General features: G+C 39.9%; 1 protein-coding gene across 1 annotated transcript; it reads left to right on the plus strand.

Moving 5' to 3' along the window:
• The first annotated feature begins 423 nt into the window (after nucleotides 1–423).
• aif1l (allograft inflammatory factor 1-like) lies at nucleotides 424–16,225 on the plus strand. The gene is made up of 6 exons (XM_020634660.3): nucleotides 424–581; nucleotides 778–839; nucleotides 3,402–3,468; nucleotides 8,404–8,445; nucleotides 9,944–10,106; nucleotides 13,999–16,225. Exons 1-6 carry the CDS (start codon nucleotides 557–559, stop codon nucleotides 14,084–14,086), a joined length of 447 nt encoding a protein of 148 aa, XP_020490316.1. The 5' UTR covers nucleotides 424–556; the 3' UTR covers nucleotides 14,087–16,225.
• The last annotated feature ends 5,706 nt before the right edge of the window (nucleotides 16,226–21,931 follow it).

Genomic DNA, 21,931 nt, shown 5'->3' on the forward strand with positions numbered 1-21,931 from the left:
CCCTACGGATGTGGTCATGTATTCCACATTGGGGCAGGCTATATTTAACCCAGTGTCTGAAATTGGATGTTCCCTACTAGCATTAGTTTTATATTGTTTGTCTATGTCTAAAACATGTATTGTCACTAAGACTATTTGCAGAAAATAGAGAAAAACATGTTTTTTATTTTTTTTTTATTTTAGCGCTTTTTATCTGATCCCATCAGATTAAAATAAATACATTTATTTCCATACCTTTCACAAATACACTGTAGGCTAAACAACTTCATCTAAACATCCTCATTATTGACAGTTTTTTTTTTTTTTTTTTTTTTTAAAAAAAGCTTGATTTTTTTTAAAAAAAAATTAAGTTTATTTTGAAAGGTTTTACCGGATGTCCCGTAGACACGCTCTCTGTCTTTACTCTGGAGCCGAGTGGCCCATATTGAACCCAATCTCTGACGGAGATCAGAGTAGTATCGCCCCGGCGGACAGTCGCAGCAGCCTTCTGGCTCGGATATTTTTTTTTCATTTTCTGGATTTTACACATCACAGAAAAACAAAACAAAAAACTGGGATGCCTTCGAATAAAAATCTTCAAGGTAATAATTAATAAAACAGCATAATGCATTGTGTATTTTTTTTTTCCCGGGTATCTGCATGTGCCTGTTCTGTCGCTAGCTTGAAGCTTAGAGTCTTTACAATAGAGCATCAGCAGGCCGACCCAAGCTAAGCCTCTGTCGATATTAACTAGCTTGTTATGGCAAATACAATTATTCTCTTTTTTTTTTTTTGCAGGAGGGAAAGCCTTTGGGCTGTTAAAGGAGCAGCAAAGGCACAAATTGGAGGAGATAAATAAGGTAAGGCATGACTCCTCTTGGGGGGGATGTAACGTTATTGTGCACGCTTACACTTGACTCCACACTGGCCTTGTGTTTTAACACGCAGACACTGAATAACGCAGGGTTCATTTATCAGTCCCAGTTGTGTTGTTTCTTAATGAATGACTCCCCTCCCCAATGCCACACACAGTAACTGGAGTTGACCGTAGCCATGCTGTTAATGCATTTTATTGATCCCCCCCATCCTCCCCCCTGCTGTGTCGTGGCACTTGTTGAACGGATGCATGCTGTCACACAGAGTGGAGAGGTTTATTTAAGGGTATTCCCTGTGACATCACGACATCAATGTGTTGATCCTGGTAAAAAAAAAAAAAAAAACAGATCTGGGAGCGTGATTCGTGTGTGTGCCCGCCCCCATACACTCAGTGCACAATGTGTCTGGGAAAAACAGGTGTCTGAATGAGTTCTTTGTCTAACATTTAGGTCTCGCTTCGTCAGATTCCTCTGCCGTGGTTCCCACAGATTAACTAGATGTCTGTGTAATCTCTCTTTTTTCCCTCCCCGAGCAGACTTCACGTCATCAGCTTCCATATTATGAAAAACAAGTGGTGGTGGTGAGACGCGGGGTGCGCCCAGGACATCTCTGTTAGACACTGCAGGGACACTTCCTGTAGAGATGCATAGAGATTAGTCTACTTTTAATATCCATCGTTTGAGCAGAGGAAGGATGATCCCTAATTCCTAAGCGGCAGTGTCTAAAAATAACAGTCGTAATGTTATTAAATCCATTTTTTCTCCCCCCCCCCCCTCTGACATCCACTTCTTCTTTGCATCTATTAGCAAGTGGACCCTGTGGGAATGGAAATGAAGCAATATCACTGTTTGTTTTTCATCTGATAAATACCTTGAAGCTAATCTTCAAACAAGAGAATCTGAAACTATATTGCCTCGCTGAAAATAATTTCCACATCTCTAATATGATTGTTTTCCTCTTAAATTTCCTGTTATGTTAGAGAGGATGTCTGTCGTGTTTTGGTTGTGCCAAGGACAAAATATGTGATACACCCTCTTCCTTATTTTTGGGTATGGATGCACAAAACAGATTTTTTTTTTTCAGTGCCATACCCGAGCTTTTGGGTCAACAGAGGTCATTTAATAAGCTGTATGCCTCAATGTGAGGAAGAGACTGGATTCTCTCTTTTTTTGTGTGTGGCAACAAAAACTGGTTTCCTAACTTTCCAAAGCACCGCTTCAGATGCATATTGAGTCAGACTGATGTACTAATTACTTTACACATGAGTTATGACAAAAGGTTACAGTTGCTCAGAAGGCTGCCTTGGACTCTGCTAACACTTACATTCACTGTCAAGTCAACCACGTTGAGTGCCGACCCCTCTCTGCTCAGTTGCAATGCTTTGCTACATGTCATGTAGAAAGCGCTTACTGTATAGTGTTGGTAAGTTGGAGCGTGCCATGCTGCGCAGACTGCACCATGACACAATTTCTAAAAACCACCCCGAGCATCTATTTTTGTATTGTATGCCCTAAAAAAAAATAAAAAAAAAACATGGCACAGCAAGAATGAACTCCCAAAGTGTGAACACTTGAGCTCAATATGTCTGACGGGGCAGATTCTACTTTTTCCCAAAATGTGAAGTCTTCAAGCTGCTGACACATGACTGAGCCGATGCATGAAGACCAAATGTGCTATTGAATTGAGTGGATTCTGCTCCGGATCAGCCTCCTTATCACCGATACTCAGTCCAGCTATTTGAGCCAGTGTGAGGCCAGTATCGATATCTGATTGGTGCATCGCTCTTTCAAAGACAACACAGTATTTTTTTTTGTTTGAGCTGATTAGTTGCCGCCCTTAAATACTTAAAATCTGAATCTTTAAGCAGGGGAGACACATGATTCTAGTCTGTATTTGACCTCTGTGTCGTGAGACATTCCTTGCTGAGATTCTGACGTGCCTTATACTACAAGCACGACACGTATTCAAATATTTTCATACTTAGATACGGTAGATTATAGAGTGGACATTCCTGTGCGTTAGCGAGGGGGTTGTAGTGATGATTCAGCAGGGCTGAGTCATGCCTCACAGCTAAACATCCAGTTGCGCTGTTTGGCCTCTTCATCCTTAATTACAGGCCTGACGGACACATGGAGGTCAGTGCGCAGAACAAGCTCACCCTCCGCCTTGCCTGCTCTCTCTAATTCGAAATAGGTTGGAAGCTTTGAAGCCGACTCCCACGAGGCAGATTGCGTCATTATAATTTCATTAGAATAGCTCCCTTCAGGCTTGTTTCATACGCACCCTTGTGTGGCGCTCCACTTAATGAAGACAAAGACAAGTATTGACGATCAAGTGGGAAGTGGAACATCTTAAGATTATGAGTCATCCCTCACAAGTTTTTTTAACTCTGAGAAAAAAAGCACACATGAATAAACTTAATGCTCTGATTTAAGCTAAAAACTGGTTTCAGTTTTAGTCAATCTTCTTTCTCTTTTTTTCTAATCTCCTTCCCTTTTGTTCTCCCCTCTCTTCCTCCTCCTCCTCCTCCTCCTCCTCCTCCTCAGGAATACATGGAAGACCAGAAATACAGGGATGAAGAGGACCTGCCTGATAAATTGGAAGGCCTCAAAAGTAAGCACCCCTCTCCTCAGTATCCGCGAGAATGTGGCCGTGCTCTTGTTCCTGTTTTTTTTTTGTCTCAGCCTCAGTATTTGTTTGTTTGTTTGTTGGCTGCATGCACACATACAAAGCATTTCGTTTTTTTTTTTCTCTGTGGAAAAGACAGACCGCTGGGATTTCTGAGAGTCTTGCAAGGCCAAGTCCTCAGCGGTGGAGGAGGAATGTAAAGGAATGTGCCGGGGCGTTCCTCTGCTTGTTGTTATAATATTCAGAAGACTTTCCTCCTGGGAAAAGATAAAACAGTACAGATAGGAGCTATTAACAAGAACAAAAAGGCACGATTTAAACCACACAAAACCTCCTTCCCACTGAACAGATCGTCCTCATGCAGGGTGTACGTAAACTAAAGTACAAGTTCTATGATTCTGCAGACAGAATGACATAAGGCTGTTTGTTCTGATAGTTAGCATATGTTGTGGGATGGGAAACATGCTTCCATGTCCTACTTACAGTCGATGCTCGCTGGAGGAAATGGAGCAGTGATATATAAACAGAAAGGGGGCCTGACACCCTGAGAGACAGCTTCTTTTTTCCCCCCCCCTTTCTTTCTTTACACTCCTTTTCCATACTGTCCCAGTGACCTAGAGGTCAGATATAAGGAATGCACTCTTACATACCGCCATCCATCTTCACATCACTGCAACTCATCATTATGAAGTTTGAAACAAACCCTAATTTAATGTTTACATAAAGGCTGCAGGAAGGATCTTGATAACAACTTTGATGTTATTTCATGAACTCAATTCAGTTTCATTATTCAGAATACAATCTCTGAACCCTTCAGCAGTCATCCTCTATCAACGCCTGATAGATGAGATATGCCTCTGAGAATGGATCTTCATTTGTCTGTTATTCCAGTATAAACTGTTAGCGTTGAACGACTTTCAGGTAAGACTTCCTATTCCCTGCACTGTTTGTATCTTCAAAGTAAACGCCTTCATTTCTCGATCCATAACATCCCAGAGTAGCACCAGTTCATATATACACTCACCGACCACTTTATTAGGTCCAGCTGTTCAACTGCTTGTTATTGCGAATATCTAATCAGCCTATCACATGGCAGCAACTCGATGCATATAGGCACGTAGACATTTTCAGCAGTTCAAACCGAGCCGCAGAATTGTGGGGGGGGGGGGGGGGGGGGGGGTGATTGAAGTGACTTTGAACATGGTTGTTGGTGCCAGACGGGCTGGTCTGAGTATTTTCTGCTGATCTACTGGGATTTTCAAGCACAACCTTTTACAGAGAATGGTCAGAAAAAGGGAAAATATCCAGTGAGCGGCAGTTCTCTGGGCGAAAATGCCTTGTTGATGCCAGAGGTCAGAGGAGAATGGCCAGACTGGTTCGAGCTGATAGAAAGGCAACGGTAACTCAAATACCGTATTTTCCGCACTATAAGGCGCACCGGATTATAAGGCGCACCTTCAATGAATGGCTGTTTTCATATATAGGGCGCACCGGATTATAAGGCGCATAGAATAGAACGTGTTTACAACTGAACAAGGCTGGGAGATATTGTGAATATATAAATATAAATACGTTTAAAACTACGTTTTATACGTAGTGCATTCACAATAACTCAACGTTGTTCAAACGTTAATGTGCATATTCACAGTATCTCCCAGCCTTGTTCAGTTGTAAACACGTAAAAGAAACACAGTCTGATACCGCTAATTCAAACGTTAGTGCATAACTCAACATTGTTCAGTTACATATAACACGTAAAGCTCACTTTTTCAGTTCATTCCCCGTCCACGAATCCCTCGAATTCTTCTTCTTCAGTGTCCGAATTGAACAGTTGGGCGAGTACGGCATCCAACATGCCCGGCTCCCTCTCGTCATTATCCGAGTCAGTGTCGCTGAGCGCCGTGTACAACCAGTATGGATCAACCAATTAACCAATTGATCCATATATAAGGCGCTCCGGATTATAAGGCGCACTGTCGTTTTTTGAGAAAATTAAAGGCTTTTAAGTGCGCCTTATAGTGCGGAAAATACGGTGACCTCTTTTTTCACAACCGAGGTCCCTGTGAGCATCATTTAAACGCCACCGCCTACCTGAGCATTGCTGCTGACCATGTCCAACCCTTTATGATCACAGTGTGCCCATCCTCTCTGATGGCTACTTCCAGCAGGATAACACCCCATGTCACAAAGCTCATATCATATCAAAACTGGTTTCTTGAACACGACAATGACTTCACTGTACTCAAACGGCCTCCGCAGTCACCAGATCTCGATCCAAAAGAGCACTTTTGGGGACGTGGTGGAACGGGAGATTCGTCTCATGGATGCGCAGTATATTGGCTGTACGCGGAAAACGTTTCTCTCCCTCTTTGGCAGTTTTTGGCAGCACCTTTTCGAGCGACCTGGACTCATTAAAATACATCGCCGCCGCCACCACATCGGCTTTGTGCCAAAGTTTTTGTGAGAAATGATAAATTCATCAAGTTCTGTCCTCGGTATACAGAGTTTTTATTAGGGAGTGATTTCAAATATGCCGGAGGTGGCCACCGCTGAGTTTTATACGCCTGATAAACTGGAAGAATTTTAGTGAGAGCACAAGTTAATGTGACAATGACATGTGGAAAAGCGGCCGTGTGGATGTATTGCTCCTGTGACCTGCAGGTGGCTTCTACATGTATCTATGGTCTGCGAGTAACTACACACATTTCATTATGTTTGTAAGTCTGTTGACGGATATTAAGAATACGAAAGTCAAGATGTTTTTAGAATAAACAGAAGCATTTATCTGCCCTCAGGCTCAGTGAGTATCACTGAAAGGATGTTGAGAAGATGCCTTGTTTATCTGTTGGCCAGAGTGACAGGGGAAGTCATCATTCTTTCAGCTATTTCATGTGCAGGGATCTTCTTTCTGCAAAGGAAAACCCCCTGAAGAGCATAAGTGCTGTAATGGACGGCAGACAAACTCGCCCTCAAAAAAAAAAACAGCTCAACGTAAATCAAACTTAAATCGCGGACCTGTTCTAGAACATCAAAGATGATGAGGGAGGAAAAATGGCTGTCGTTTTGTCACATCAGCTGCTAAAGTGGGTCAGGGGGAAACGGTGAAGAAGACTTGAGTTCTGTTCAGCTGAGGCCGTTTTCTGTGGCTGCAGATGATCAACAGGCTGCTCTACGACAAGTGGCGCTCTCAAGAATGGCTCCCTGTGTGTCTCTGTGGAGGCCCCTTCCTCAGAGTTTACTAACAGAGTACGCATTGTCCTCTTCTGCTCCCCGTGGGTTTGCACACAGTTAACACAGTTCCCTCTTCCCCCTCCACACGGACACACACACACACACACACACACACACACACACACACACACACACACACACACACACACACACACACACACACACACACACACACACACACACACACAGAGCTTCCACTGTGAGACTGAAATAGTAAGTGAAATCTGACTAAAGAGGTCTGCTGGAGAAAAGCGGGAAAATTTCTGCTTTGATGTTTCTTAAGCCAAAGTCAGGAGAAAAAAAAATGGTAATGATCGGACTACAGGACTACACCTGACAGAAACTGTTTGCCATTTACCCCTGAAATGAACAAGTGAATCATCCACTTGAGTTAGAGTTTGAGAATTGGACATTTACAAATCGAATTATTGAATGGAAAGTTGTTTGAATAAACTCGCTTGTTGTGTTGTTTTGAATGATTTAAGGTTAAATTAAGTCTTTCCAGATAGATAACATATTTTCTACTCAAGGAAAAGATATGGAAATACTAACACGTGTCATCTCTAACCTGCCAGAAAAGATTTTTGTCTCCTTTTTCAAGTCTTTACACTAAGCCAGAGGTTCCCAACCTCTACTTGTATCTAAGAAACCAGGACCCACACAAAAAAACATTATTTATTGATTAGATTTGATCAGAACAGGTCACACATGTTCTTACCTGACGGTTGAATAAAGTGTTTTATCAGGATTTTAATTCGATACGTTCAAATGTAATTTTGACAACCTCAGAGCTTACAGAGCCTTGTGCCCCCCCCCCTCCCCCCCACGCTTGCTGTCTCCTGATATCAAAAATGTTCTCAGTAAGCGCTCAGAAAAAAAAAAAGATGATTGAAACTTCCAAACTATAACTTTAAGCTCAATATAAATCTGGATGTATCAGGAAAGCAATAATACAAAAAGTGTATGATATTTGGTGCATGTTAAAGCGCATGTGTTTGTTCTTAGAAGAGCCACATTCACCTCTTTAGCTTTTTTTCTTATTCTAAAACTGAAATTCTCGTAACATTATATTTGAGGTCATGTTTCAAACTACGGATGTTTTTCCTAAATTTTCCAATTTCCCTTGAATCATGAACATTGCTTGCACTATGAGGCAGGTTCGGATGTGTCTGGCAGGCATCAGAGTTTGGACCTTTTTCGTCTGCGTGTTTGTCAGGCTGGAAGGATCCGATTTAAAGTGAGCGAGCGACTCTGGAGCGAAAGTCTGAGCTTTTCAGACAAGGCCTTGTTTTCCTTCCTGATTGCTGCGTTTGAACTCGTTGCGTTTTGTTTTCACTTCCTGACCTGCTCACTTTAATCTGTCTACTCATGTCAACCCCCCTCAGCTGCCCTTTTCCTGCTTTCCACACACACACACACACACACACACACACACACACACTTAAAAACACACCTGTCATTATCAGCTGTCTGTGTCTTTCTTTCTTTTTGCCGGGTCAGCTGTCAGCAGAGCGTATGACAGTCAAATCACCTGACACTGTGTGTTTCAGTTGTGCTGACATGTAAGATTCTAACAGGTGATTGCTGTCTGTTTCAAAGTTAAACGTGGGCATGTGGTGTGTGAGCTAACAATTAATTACCACCTTTAGTAATAATCTCTTCTCTGTGTTTGTGGGGTTTTTTTTGCAGATAAATACGCTGAGTTTGACCTGAATGACCAAGATGAGATTGGTGAGTAACATGTGTTGCACCAAAACACCAACTGCACGACGCTAGACAACAACTGTTAACTGACCTGTGTGCGGTGTGCACTTGAGGGGAACAGTAATTAATACTGTGTGTATTGTCTGACCAGTGTGAGCACATGCAGGGCTTCAGCAGGCTCATGTGTCATGTTTGTGTCTTGTATGTAAAGTGAGATCGGACTGTAGAACCGTGTGAAAGGTCTTTGGCAGATGTGAGGCGAGCCGTATTGGGGGAAACAGACAGCTAGTGTGGAGCCTGAATGAATAATTATTTTTTAGCTACATAAGCATCTTGAAGGATGGAAGTGTCATTTCACCGTGCACTAATAGAAGTTTATTTAGTACAAATATTTCTAGACATGAGGACTTTTTGAAGCCCTTTTTTCAGCTGAAACGCGTCGGTTTGCCCCACAATTTTAACTTCACCTTTAGCCATGAATGAATGAAAGGCTATTTAACTTTTGTAATGTGACAAAGTGAACTTGGATACCTTTTTGTGTTTGCCTATTTTACTCTTCAGAGGACTTTTTTCACTCCTTTTGTTCTTTTTGCTTAGTGAAAATATGCAAATGTTAGCACAACAAAGATCAGCTTGTTTGCGTTTGACTTTGTGAGAATGTTTGTGTGATAACGCTTTAATTTAGCTCAAAACAACACTGACCAAGTGTACAACCTATGAATGTATACAGAAACAGATACAGCATTGGAGCCAGCTTCAAATTAACTCAAATGACTCAAATGCAAAAAAAAAAAAAAAAAAAAAAAGTTCAACTTCAGTTGTGCCTATCTTTTGGTCAGCTCCTGCATACTATGATCCAAAATGCAATCTCACAAGCATTTCCTCTCAGCTCCCTTCCAAACCCTTTTGGTTCTGCTGCAGAATGCAGAGGAAATAACTTTCGATTTCTTTTTGAGTATTTTTTTTTTTTTTTTCACAGCGAGAGAAGACACAGAGTCATAAGAGTCTTTATTGGGCGAAGATGTCAAGAGCTTGGCACACATAGCTGAAAAATCTTGTTGTACTTAATGTTTCTTTTTTAATTAAGAATATATCACCTGGCATCAGTCCCAAATTAGGGTTGAGGCATTATTTGGTTTAAACTGTATGTATTTTCCAAAGACACTTTGTGTGATTTAGTATGACACGAAGGACAGATCTAAAAAATTATAATCAGAAATGAAGCTCTAGATTAAGATATATTGATTGTTTTACTAGTATGGGTTGAGTTCTAGACACTTAATTATTTTCTTATATTCCAGAAAAACAAAGTTTTTGATTGGAATATCTTGGCCTTCTTTATTCTCAGATCTTTCAACACCCCCATCTCCAGTATGCAACAGAAGCTTTCTCGTGAAATAATGACAGTCCTAAGCTGGGATATATAAGATAAACCATAGATGATAACCCTGATGATGTCACAAGGCTTAGTCGTTGCATTTCTGATGAGCAAACTGAATCTAAACTAAGCTTTTCCTCCTCTCAGATCTGATGGGCCTGAAGCGCATGATGGAGAAGCTGGGGGTGCCTAAGACCCACCTGGAGTTGAAAAAGATGATTGTGGAGGTGACGGGCGGCAGCAGCAACACCATCAACTACAGGGACTTTGTCAAGATGATGCTTGGCAAGCGCTCAGCTGTGCTCAAACTGTAAGTAAAACCCAAGAGTTCTGACTTCTACCTGTTTTTACATCTAAAAAGAAAACATCTGCTGGTTGACACAGTGTGTGTGTGTGTGTGTGTGTGTGTGTGTGTGTGTGTGTGTGTTCACGTGTCAGAGGGGGAGGATGAATCCTGTGCAGTGTCAGCTGCTTGTTTCATCCATCAGCAGGGGTTTTAGGATGACAAGCAGTGATGTCATTAACCACATGCTGCATGGCTTCAAAGCTAGTCTTTTAAGCCTAAACAAAGTCTACTCGTTGTTTTCTTGGGATAATGTTCTGTGGTAATTCATTTCCGTGCTGATTTCCTGCTGACGTGACAAAAACAACAATTAAGAAAATCAGACATAAAAAAACTTCACAAAACATTCTATGAATAACAAGTTTGCAGTGATTTACAGAGCACTTTCTTGGTCTCATATATTATCTCAACACACAGCGCATGCATAAAGTAAATGTAGTGGAAGCGTGTGTGTCTGTGCACTGGCTACAGCTGCAGGTCATACTGTGTGGTCAGAATAAACACCAAAGGAGTCGCGTGCATTAAGGGGGCTTTACCTTATAGGCTTTGGACCGAACACAGCGCTCTGTATACGATTCTGTTTGTCTACATTTGCTCTTACAGACTTCAGGTAGGCTGTTACCTTACTGACCATACATTTCTGATTTCATGTCACCTGTAACAACCAGCCTTAACTATAAAGCACTGCAAGAAACAATGAGATATTCTCTCCCCTCTCCGGAATAAATAAATTATTTTAGTTTTTTGGACAAAAAGATGGGTCAACAGACAAAGCAGATATGCAAACAGTGTTATTACGACTACGAGATAAAATAAAGAGAAAACATGAAAAACCTGGTCGGCCCCTTGAAGATGAAACATTGTATTGACCCTCATGCTAAGTAGGCTCTTTACATTAAAACACAGGTCTTTGTTGTTTCTGTTAAAAAATAATGTAGTTTTTCATTTAAATGTCAGAAACGTTCCTCAAATGATCGTGTCAGAAAATTAAAAAGCTGATTGTGATAAATGGAAACATACTAATGTTGTTCCCCATGCCCATAAATCAAAAGGATTCAAACTCATATAGTGGCAGACATTTTGATAACAGCAAATTTCATATCGTATAAACATTTTGAATATCATATCATGTTGAAACTGGTGATTGTCACCCTCAGTGATCACGTTCATTTTATTCACACAGTCGAAAAGCAACAAATAAATAGAAGTAAACTTCAACTTTTGAAACTCCACTTCACGTCACATAAATTGGGTCAGTGTTTCATCAAAGGATTTTGTTCCTTTTTGATAAATCCCAAACTCCCCGCTGCAGTATGTTGCTTAATCCACACATGAATTAAAACCATTTGTTTATTTAAATGCACTTGTGATCATTAATGATATTCAGAGCTGTGTTTATTCACAGAGAGAATCTTGGTGTTTCTCACCTACTGCTCCTCACTCTCTGATTACACCAACTGTCTGCAACACCTCTCCTTTGGGCTCCTTTTTTCTCTCTGGAGGTGGGGGGGGGGTGCAAATCCGCTTTAGTATTATTCAAAGCCTTTGCAGTACAACAATTGACTCAGTTACAATTCAATGACAGAGAATGGGGTCAAGCTCCACAATTGCATATAATATGTTAAAGCTCTCTGAATAAGGTAACTACTCTTTAACTATAATTTATTTGGTTTGTTACACACATTTTAAACGATATCTTTCGAGTCTTATCTTCTAAAATAGGATTTGATGGACGTGTTGAATCGCCTGTGAGGCATTCCACTGCACAGTTATTGTTTGTAGGCATTTCCCAAAATCAAATACAACTTTGACTTTTACTCCACAGCACGTTCGATTACAGCACTTTAGGCTGTACACTATAACAAGATTAGGTCAGCTGGTCACTGAACCAATTTAGCTCTTCTGTCTACATGGAAAAGATTAACCTGACATGCTTGAATCATAACAAGTCTGTATTGATTTTTAATGAAGACAATTGTAGAATAATCACTTCACTTTTGCACATATCGATCTACTATCAGTAGTGTGAAGTTTATAGGTTGATGGGGGGGGGGGAATTGTTGCCAGAGTTGCTGAGTGCTTGTTTCCTCAGAGGGATCATTGCTCCTTATGGGCTTAGTGGAGCTTTGCAGAGTTTTCCAAAAAAGGAAATTAAAGACAGGCATTCGCTCTGAATAGCTCCTGTCAGAACGCTCACTCTACTGTGTGTGTGCGTGCGTGCGTGCGTGCGTGCGTGCGTGCGTGCGTGCGTGTGTACAGCCTTAAACTAACGTTCCCCTCGGCTCCTTTGTGGTTTCCTTTCACTTTTCACTTACTCACACCTAAAGTCAGGGTATGGACTGACCGAGCCGTGACTCTGTGTATCCTTAATGAACTGATTATCCCTCCTCGCTGACACATCCTGCCTCTAGTCTTCATAGTTAACTTGCTCATCTCTTTTACAACACCGCCTTTACTTCCTTATGCCCCTCTCCATGGTGCTGAAGCATTGAACCGCTAATTTCAGCTGAAGCGAAAGAGTAATCAATTGACACAATATTTTACTTTATTTCTTATTTATGTAGTTGTACAAATAACAATAGAAAATGAATGCTGAGTGCTGCATTCTACCTCACTTTACTGCACTGTGTGATCTATTTATTTCCTTCCATACACCAGACGTCAATATGACCTCACCAAGGCCAGATTTAAATTCTTATATAACATTTTATATAGTCAATGTGCCTGCTGGGCAATGCACAACACTACAGCTGTAACTATTAGTGATCCTAGTAACCACAAAGGGTGAAATCATTGCTTATGTCAGCCTCTGTTCCTACTGCACACATACATTACACCTATGTAGCTATGAATTCTGCCTCAGTGTTGAACCAGACTCATTACAACATCCAACTCATACACACCTCATACTTTCCCCAACAAACACCCTAGAGAATGGACGTAAACAATCCAATCACATACTCTACTAATAGCAATATCTTAGCATACACCAAGCAACCCAGTACCAAATATTTAGCTACATCCAAGCAAATACCTTTATTTATTTATTTATTTATTTTTCTGGAGTACAATCCTAGAGCCATGGTTCTCCACGAGTCCAGCCTCAGGACGCCCTCTAACAACTCCTTTGTGAAAACTGTGACCCAAAATTTTGGATACTTTTCAACCAATCAGATTGAGTTAATGAAAAATTGTACAGTTTGCACCTCAGACGGTACAAAACATGTGACAACATTTTTTTTTCTAAATTTAACAAAACTAACAGGTTTAAAAAGTGCTGCATAGACTTTTTGACCAGGGTTTTTATTTTCCCATTCACACAACACACGACCCACTGAAAACAGCACTACGAGCCACTTGTGGGTCCTGGGTCCACCAGTTGAGAACCACTGATCTCTAGAGTACAATTTCCCAAGGGTTCATGCTTACTCATGTCAATCACTTTTAAAGCTACTAATAGGTAGGTTATGTAACAGACTGAAATAATACTTATGATGTGTCTTCATGAACTACAAACACAAACAAGACCATTAGCCACAAGATTGACTATTTCTCTATAATCATTAATTAATGCCTGAAACCAGGGAGGGACCGTGTGTGCTCAACTGCACGCTGCCAAAACAGCCTTTGTTTACATTTCCCATAAAGTGATATATTCAACTGTTAAAATAAAGCAGGCAGATATAAACACTACCTCCACATGTACAGGATGAAAAAATGTCACTTTTACAAAGTTTGTTCGCCTGATAGCACTGACCATGTGACCTTATGATTGTAAAATGTTCCATTCACTTTGCGATGCGGTCAAAAGACACATGTATGTAATCGTCTCTATATAATGATTCCTCTCTCTCCGCAGAGTCTTGGTCTTTGAGGACAAAGCCAACGGCGCTTCCTGCAAACCAGATGGACCCCCTCCAAAGCGGGACATTTCCAGCCTACCTTAAGATGAGATGTTAGCCTCCAGACTTAACGTGGAGCACAGAGGGACCATCAGTGGATACGTCTTAAAAAAAAAAAAAAGAAATTGAGTCGTTCTTTTAACATGTGGAGTGTCGTATTAGTGTGGGACCAGTGATAAAGGATGTTATTTTGTGATATACAAGGTGTCTGTTATTTGGAAGACGGAGCCGACAACTCACTAGATAAAGTGTGACTGTGAATATTATGATTCATGTTTATTTCCTTAACTCAAATGTAGCATTGATAGGTGTGTACACGTAAGCCGCTTGATAGGTGAACATTTGTAGTTGGTGTTTTTATGGTCGTTATGAAGGGAAGACTCAATTTTCAGGAGTTTTTTTATTTTATTTTATTTCAATTCTTGTTCATTTTGTTCCAGTTTGGGACAAGTTAATATCAACAATGTGAGTGTATGATGCTTTGAAAAAGAAAAGGTTTTCCAACACACTTCTGCACTGTCCTCAGCGGTCTTGGATGGATTCCTGCCAGGTTTAGTCTTGGTCACGCTTCAGATGTGTCGCCAGAGATTAAAGGCCCAGCCCTTTTCCTCTGGGTCAAAGTCGTCGACCCTTTTCGGAAGTGGGTGCTCTGATCTGGAATCAGTAACAAGGTTATCACAGCCAACATGAGGTCTCAGAAAGAAAAGAAAAAAACACATGACTGAACTGCTATGCATTTTACAAAGTCATTCACACTATGAGAGGAGAATTAGAGATCATGTCAACTATGGGACTTGAAGTTTCAGTGCGTGGCTTGACAGCGAATCAGACTTAGTTTTTGATCTGTACGGCTGAGCACATGTTAGTTTTGGAAGGAGTGTGACTTAAAGGCACACGAGCATAACAAATGTACATAATATATTACACACAGTACAATCATGTTCTTTCCAAGTGCCTCAACATGCGGATACTGTAGAGCTTAAACACGCAGATTGAAGAAAAAAAAAAAGAGGGAGTGTACGGTCTTTGCTCAGAGAAATTGTCATTTGGTGAGATAGTTTGAGATGACGTTTGTTGAATTACAATGTAAGGTGTTACCACAAGATTCTGAGGGTGTGATGTTCACAAGTGTAATTGTAGTTTTTATGCGTGTTTCCCTTTTCTTACCATTTCATTTTATACACATCAGCGAGCGTTTAACCTGTTCATAGGGTGGATTACTTTTTTTTTTTTTTAGCTCACCCTATAATTGTTCATGTTTGTTATTCATTTGGATTTGTCTTTGGGTTCTTCTTTCTACCCTATAATTTTTTTTATCCAGCCATTCCCCCTCTCTGTTTTAATTGGTTCATCGTCCTGTGAATTCTGTAATTTGTGCCTCCGTTCTGCAGTTTAGATTTTCCTCTTTAAGTCTCACTATTTTCTGTGAATATGGTACTTTCGTAGTATTTTAAACCCACTTATGATGTGTTCAACTGTGTTTTTTTTTTTTAAGTCTTGTCAGTGTTATAACAATGTTAGGATGCAAATTGTTTGCAGACACCAAAGGAATTAAATTTCACCTTACACTGGCCTGTAAAGTTTTGGATTCATTTTTAAGTGGTGATCTTTGAAACTCTGGATTAATTTGAAGCTTGGTTGAAAAGTGACAACTTTAACATAACATTATAATTATTTCACTAGTAAACCCCAGTGTATATTCAGCACATATTTTTCCACTAATGTTGATAGCTACACTGAGAAGCAGATAAATATATGCAGTAATTATGTTTTTTTTTAGCTGCTTGGTTTTAGTGGCTGATGTAGCTCTGCAGTCATAAAGATTGTTTTTTTTTTTTCCCATCAAGCTAGCAGGGGGGTAACGAATGAAGAATCCTCGTTTTACAACAGATGTCATTGTAGCACTCCTCTGGCTGTCAGTGCGGATACATGTAAAGGTTAAACTTATACATGAGCAGTTTGTCAAATGAGAAAACCTCTTGCATCTTTATTCTCAGTGAGGTCTTAAGCAGTAATCAATGGCGTGTGGGAATGCTTTGTTTTTGCTTTGTTTCATTGTAATAATGGTTTCATTCCATGTTTTATTTTTTCCCCCCCCATTCACTTTCCATGTTGCTTAATGTCTGTGCAGCTGTACGAATACAAACTCTTCTTGAGCAATAAAATGTTTTCATGAAAAGTAAAGAGCTGCTGAAACCTGTTTGTGTTTTGTCTGTTTGGACCAACAGGCCAGTTCATATTCTAGTTCACGAGGAGAGCAGGTGCTTTGGGGAGTTTAGGCAATACTTTAACAAGCTCACTTACAGCCAATCAGGCAAGGGCTATACTAAGAACCTTTGCAATTAAAACAGTAATTGCTGCATGCAATGTGGTGCCAGAAGCTTGTGGAGATAGCGGAACAATAGAGTCGGGACAGTCAAGTACTTTTGAGGTAAGAAATAATACAGTACAATGGTGACACGCTAGCCATGGGGATGTCTTACAGGGTCAGTTTATTCTTGTGCTGCTCCAGTTAACGTCACATTATTTTGAACCTTACTTTCCTTTTTGAAACCCTCTTGTTGTGTTTAAAGAAAGTCGTTCTCAATCTTCTCATCTCCTCTTTACTTAACATTTTATTCCATTAAATCTTTGTTGTGCTTGTATTTCAACACTCAGTCTATATCAACTATGTATTCCGAAGATGTGGTTTATCTGCTGTGGTCATTGACTCAGTAGTTTGGATTTAATTGCTTGTTACTGCTGAGTCAAGTCCAATTTCAAAAGATGTATTGTTCCGCACTAATTGTAATTTATAGTCAAAGGCTGACATGGGAATAATGAATTCCGCACTGCAGTGCATTCACTTCAGTGTCTCTCTCTTTCTCTCTCTCTCTCTCTCTCTCTCTCTCTCTCTCTCTCTCTCTCTCTCTCTCTCTCTCTCTCTTTAATAGACACTGCTATCTAGTGGTCATAAGAAAGTAATACAGTTGTCAGAAACTGGATGCAAAGCAAAATGATAAATTAGGATCTGCGTTGTCTCTATTGAACACAAACAACACACAGGTAGTCATATAATTACAAGTTAATGGTAACTGGTCAGCCTCCATTGACTAGTGGAAAAAAAAAATCAATTGGTGTTGACATCCAGCTTGAGCTGTAGGCCTTCATTAAGATCACTATCTGCAGACACTATACAATAACAAAGCAAAGGTGAAGTACAAGAAGCAGCTAATATCAAGTGTGATAAATGTCCATTTTCAAAAGCCCACACTAAAGCGGCTCATGCCAGTTGGGATGCCAATGATTGTTGACTTAATAAACCGTAAAATATTTCTACATGATTGATGAATTTAATTATCCGAGGGCTTATAGCTGAAATGCACATCATTCATCGTACAGGCGCAATCAACCTCATACATTACTGAACAACATGCACAATAAACTGAAAACAAATGCAGTTCAAGTCCACGTATCCACAAAGAGCATCTGTTGATTTACAAAACTCTTCCGTTTGAACAAAACATACAGCAGAATTGTCTTATCTTATCTTAGGTGACAATGGAAACAGAAATGGACAACGCCTGCTAGCTAGCAGCTGCTTATCTGCTTTCTTTCCATCGATGCAAATAGCTTCCTAAATGCTGTTCAGTTAACAGCATTTTTGGTACCATTTCCCTCATTTCTTATCATTGAAAAAATGAAGTTGTTCAGATTCGACTGTTTAACTAACCAGCACGCAAAAACGAATGGTATTTGACACCCCTGGTATCTCCTAGAAACTGACTAGAGTAACATCTGTTTATGTTGTCCAGTCAGACACACAACAATACGAATTAAACAATCAAATCTGGCAACAAGTAAGGTCAACAGTCCTAACTTGAGTCCCTGAAACATTATTTCCAAAGAAAACTGCAGCTCATTTATTTGAAAACAATCAAAGATTATTTCTTTTAATCTGTATTTTCTTAACAAATCTGCCTTTGTCAGGGCAGGCTTGAAATGGTCTCTGTAAGATTATGCCTGGGCAAGATCCTGCTCTCTGTTGCTCCATCTTTGAATGTTTAAACTGTCTTCTTTGTACTCATATCACCTTATCCCATTCATAACAAGTTGAAAGTGTTGTTTTTTTGCATTGTACATTTGCGTACATGCAATAAATAAAGAATGCGATTATAAATCTGAGTATGCCATAAACAACCTTGAATACATCTTCTCAGTCCTGAACAGCTCATCAGTTGATCACAACTTAAAATAAACCCTGAAAAGATCCTTAACTGACAAATCTCAACTGTAAGATTGCTATGTAACCACAAGATGTTGCCACTGAAGGGACTTACAGCTGTAAGGCTCAGTCCCATTTCTAGTCCTCTCCCTCTTTTTGTCCATCATAACAGACTTACAAGGGGTAGGGGGAAGTCTCAAGACGCTGATACGACGCTCCATTCTATTCCAAGACTTGAAACAACCTATACCCCTATGCCAAAACAAAGGGGTGGGGCTTAGTGGTAGGGGCAAGGGGTATATTGGGGCAGAGCCTACGTTTCTGATCAGAAATGGCCTGTGAGAGTCAGTGTAGCAGATGTGAAGAAACATTATCAAATTTATGAATCTTCATCTTTAAACTCAATAAAAGTAGAAACAGAGCAAAAGAAGTAGGCTATACTAAATGCTATATGCACTATTTTGATGTGAAAAATTATATTTAAAATGTTCACCTAAATCGGTGTCTTTCAATTCCCACACAGAGGACACAGTGCACACCACAGGGAGGCACACATACAAAAACCAAGTTTAATTGACAGGGACTTTTGTTCTAACTGTTAATTCCCAGCAGCCCTCTCTGGGGAGTCATGGTAACTGTTCACCAGCCTGTTCTTTCTTTAATAATCAATCACTGACAGAGCGAAACCTGTATTTGTTAGGCCTGTACTTTGAATGATGGGAAATGTTTTTTTTTAAGTTAAGGTATACAGTATACTGCAGTCCTTTGGAGAGTGGTAAGCAATGCTTTGAAAAAGATTTTTGTCCAGTTCTATCCCCAAGAAACTCTTCATATCCATACCAGCTGTTATTCACAACTTGTCTATATGAATCCTCTTAGGTCAGGAGATAGAATTAAATTGGCTCTGTTCAAACTGAAGAGGTGGTTTAGGTTTCAGGTCCATCTCATTTTTACCCTACATCTGGAGGTTTTAACACAAAAGGATCAGACCCAGACCAAGATCCAGATCTGCAAGGAAACACGGAAGGACTTCTGGAAGTTCAAATCTGTCTCATGTACCAGAGCAGATCTTGGCAATCAAATTCTAGCACCTTGGCCAAACCAACCAAGCACGTTTTTCTGGCCCTTGGTGACCCGCCAGTTGGGGTTAAAGTTGTTAAAGTGATTTTTTAACCCAGCACTTGTCTGAGTGTTATGGAATTATGTGGCAACATGACCACAAATGCCTCACAACGTAGAGATTTACCGCTCAATAGGCTTAGATCACTTAAATGATTCTTGGTCGTTTTTAGGCATTCCTTTCAGCTATTCAGCATGGATGGTTTGTGCAGCATGTAATCTGGTGCAGCAGTCACGCTAACCACAGGGCTACACTTTCTTGCTCTCAAGCCTGCTGACTGCACATCATGTTTTTCAGCCCCTATCTTTGTTAACAAACAGCCATTGTAATCAGGAATGATCGTTTCCTCGAATCATCCCACTGGACTCATTCAATTGTAACGTTATGTGACCGAGGAAGTAAATTCAAGGATTGATAAAATCAAGTAAAGGACAAGAAATGTTGTTTGTTATATAAAGAGCAGACATGGAACAGAACAATGGCTGTTTTTAGGGCGCTAATTTGAGACAATGTGTTAAAGTCATAGGGTTAGATGATTGATTTATAGATAAAATGTTACAGATGGATGTTGTAGTGACATATCAATGAATACAATAATGAGCTGCTTATATATTTGAGTCCACTTCAGATTATATTCAGGAAACAATCAAGGATGAATTCATTCTAGAAACTTTGGAATCCAGATTTTTTGGCTCTTGGTAATTGTTGGGTTGTGGTACATGTTTTAAAATTGAGACACACTGTGCATCCACAGACTAACACCCAAATGAAACTAAATGTGAACTTCTAAACATATTAAAATGTTGGCTAACAAATGTATGTATCTCCATTGTCCTACAGTACTTTAAAAGATAAAGTATAATTCTGTATAATTTGAATGTCATATCGGAACATATGTGTATAAGGACAGAGCTAATCCTACGTTTCCATTTTTCAACTTTTAACATAATTGATCCACAATAATATTCAGTGTAAAAAAAGAAAAAGGGAAAAAACTGTGGGTTGCATTTATCTCCAGAAAATAATATTAATATAGTGTATTTTATTACACCAATTGTTTTTTTTTTTTTTTGGGTTGTTGTTTTTGGGCCACTTTGCCTTTACTGGACAGGACAGCTGAGAGAGAATGTGGAATGATAGTAAAGGGCAGAGGTCGGAGTCGAACCCAGTGGCGATTCTAGAGTTTGTCGGGGCCCTAGGCAAAAAAACAATTGGGGGACCCTCCATCCAGCGTTCATCATCAGTGTCCTGCCCCAAGCAGTTGCCTGCCTTGCCTGTTGACAAGCAGCGCCTCTGGTCGAACCCACAGTCGCTAGGCTATCCAGCACTCCTACAATACCAACTCATAACCGAAAGCTCTTGTGTCTTCAATGCGGCTGCTCCTGTATTTTTTATTATTCATTTTTGTTGCTGTACTGTGGTGCCCATTCCTGGGGCCCATAATATTTGCAAAACATTAAAACCATGTATATTTATTTGAAAAGCCCAAAGACAAATGTTGGAAGATGTTTTTTTTGTTTTTGAAGAGTAAATGCCCATTTTGAATTTTATGTAGGTGACACTTTTCAAGAAAGTTGGGATACGTTCATGTTTACCTCTATGTTGCAAACATTTTTCTTTTAACAACACTTTTTTTTTTTTAGCATTTTGCAGACTGACGAGGCAAATTTCTGTCATTTTGAAGGAGGAATGTTTTATCCATTTTTGCTTAAAGTAGGATTGCAGCTGTCCAATAGTTCAGGGTCTCCTATGTCTTATTTCACTCTTCAAAATGCTCCAAACATTTTTTAATGGGTGAAAAGTTTGGCACCTGCACTCTTTTACTACAGAGCCATGCTGTTGTAATATGTGCAGAATGTGGTTTGGCATTGTTGTGTTGAATGAAAGAATATCTATTTGGCGGCATATGTCGATCATAATATGGTTCAGCATTAACAGGCCTTCACAGTTGTGCAGGTTACCCATGCCATATGCACACCTATACCACGCTGGCTTTAAAAACTGTGCGCTGATAACAATCCAGATGTTCCATCTCTATTTAAGACAGAGAAAGGGGCATTGAGGACTTCCAAACAAAAAGTATAATTTCTCTGGACACCACACCTCTTCTCCTCACGCCATTTTAATTAAGCCCGGAAACAAATAAGGTGGTGTTTCTGGATCTGATTTATATATGGTTTCCTCTTTGCATGGTAGAGTTTAAGCTAAATTCACTGTGCTCACAGACAATGAGTTTTGGTAGTGATGTCAACTACAGAATTGTGTCTGTTTTTAATGCAGGGTTGTCTGCGGGATGATCACTGCCACCTAATATTGTTTTTTAGCCCCTACATACAGAGATTTCCTCAGATTCTCTGAATCTTTAAAGGAAATTATGTACTCTGATGAAATCCCTAGATTCTTTGCAATCTTATGTTAACAAAATAGGTAGACCTATTGCACTAGGACAGTCTATGTTTTTCCCCATTGGCTACTTTATGCGATCAATACGTCGAAGGTGAATTTAAAAGTATATAATATTCCTGGTATTTTGCATGCACAAACTAATTTAAGACATGACAAGTGG

The sequence above is a fragment of the Labrus bergylta genome, chromosome 17, assembly GCF_963930695.1.
Source record: "Labrus bergylta chromosome 17, fLabBer1.1, whole genome shotgun sequence".
NCBI lineage: Eukaryota > Metazoa > Chordata > Actinopteri > Labriformes > Labridae > Labrus > Labrus bergylta.

Coding starts and splice junctions, on each gene's coding strand:
- aif1l (XM_020634660.3), top strand. CDS start 557: ATGCCTTCGAATAAAAATCTTCAAG. Junction 3,469..8,403: donor TAAATTGGAAGGCCTCAAAA/GTAAGCACCCCT, acceptor TTTTTTTTGCAG/ATAAATACGCTGAGTTTGAC. Junction 8,446..9,943: donor GAATGACCAAGATGAGATTG/GTGAGTAACATG, acceptor TCCTCCTCTCAG/ATCTGATGGGCCTGAAGCGC.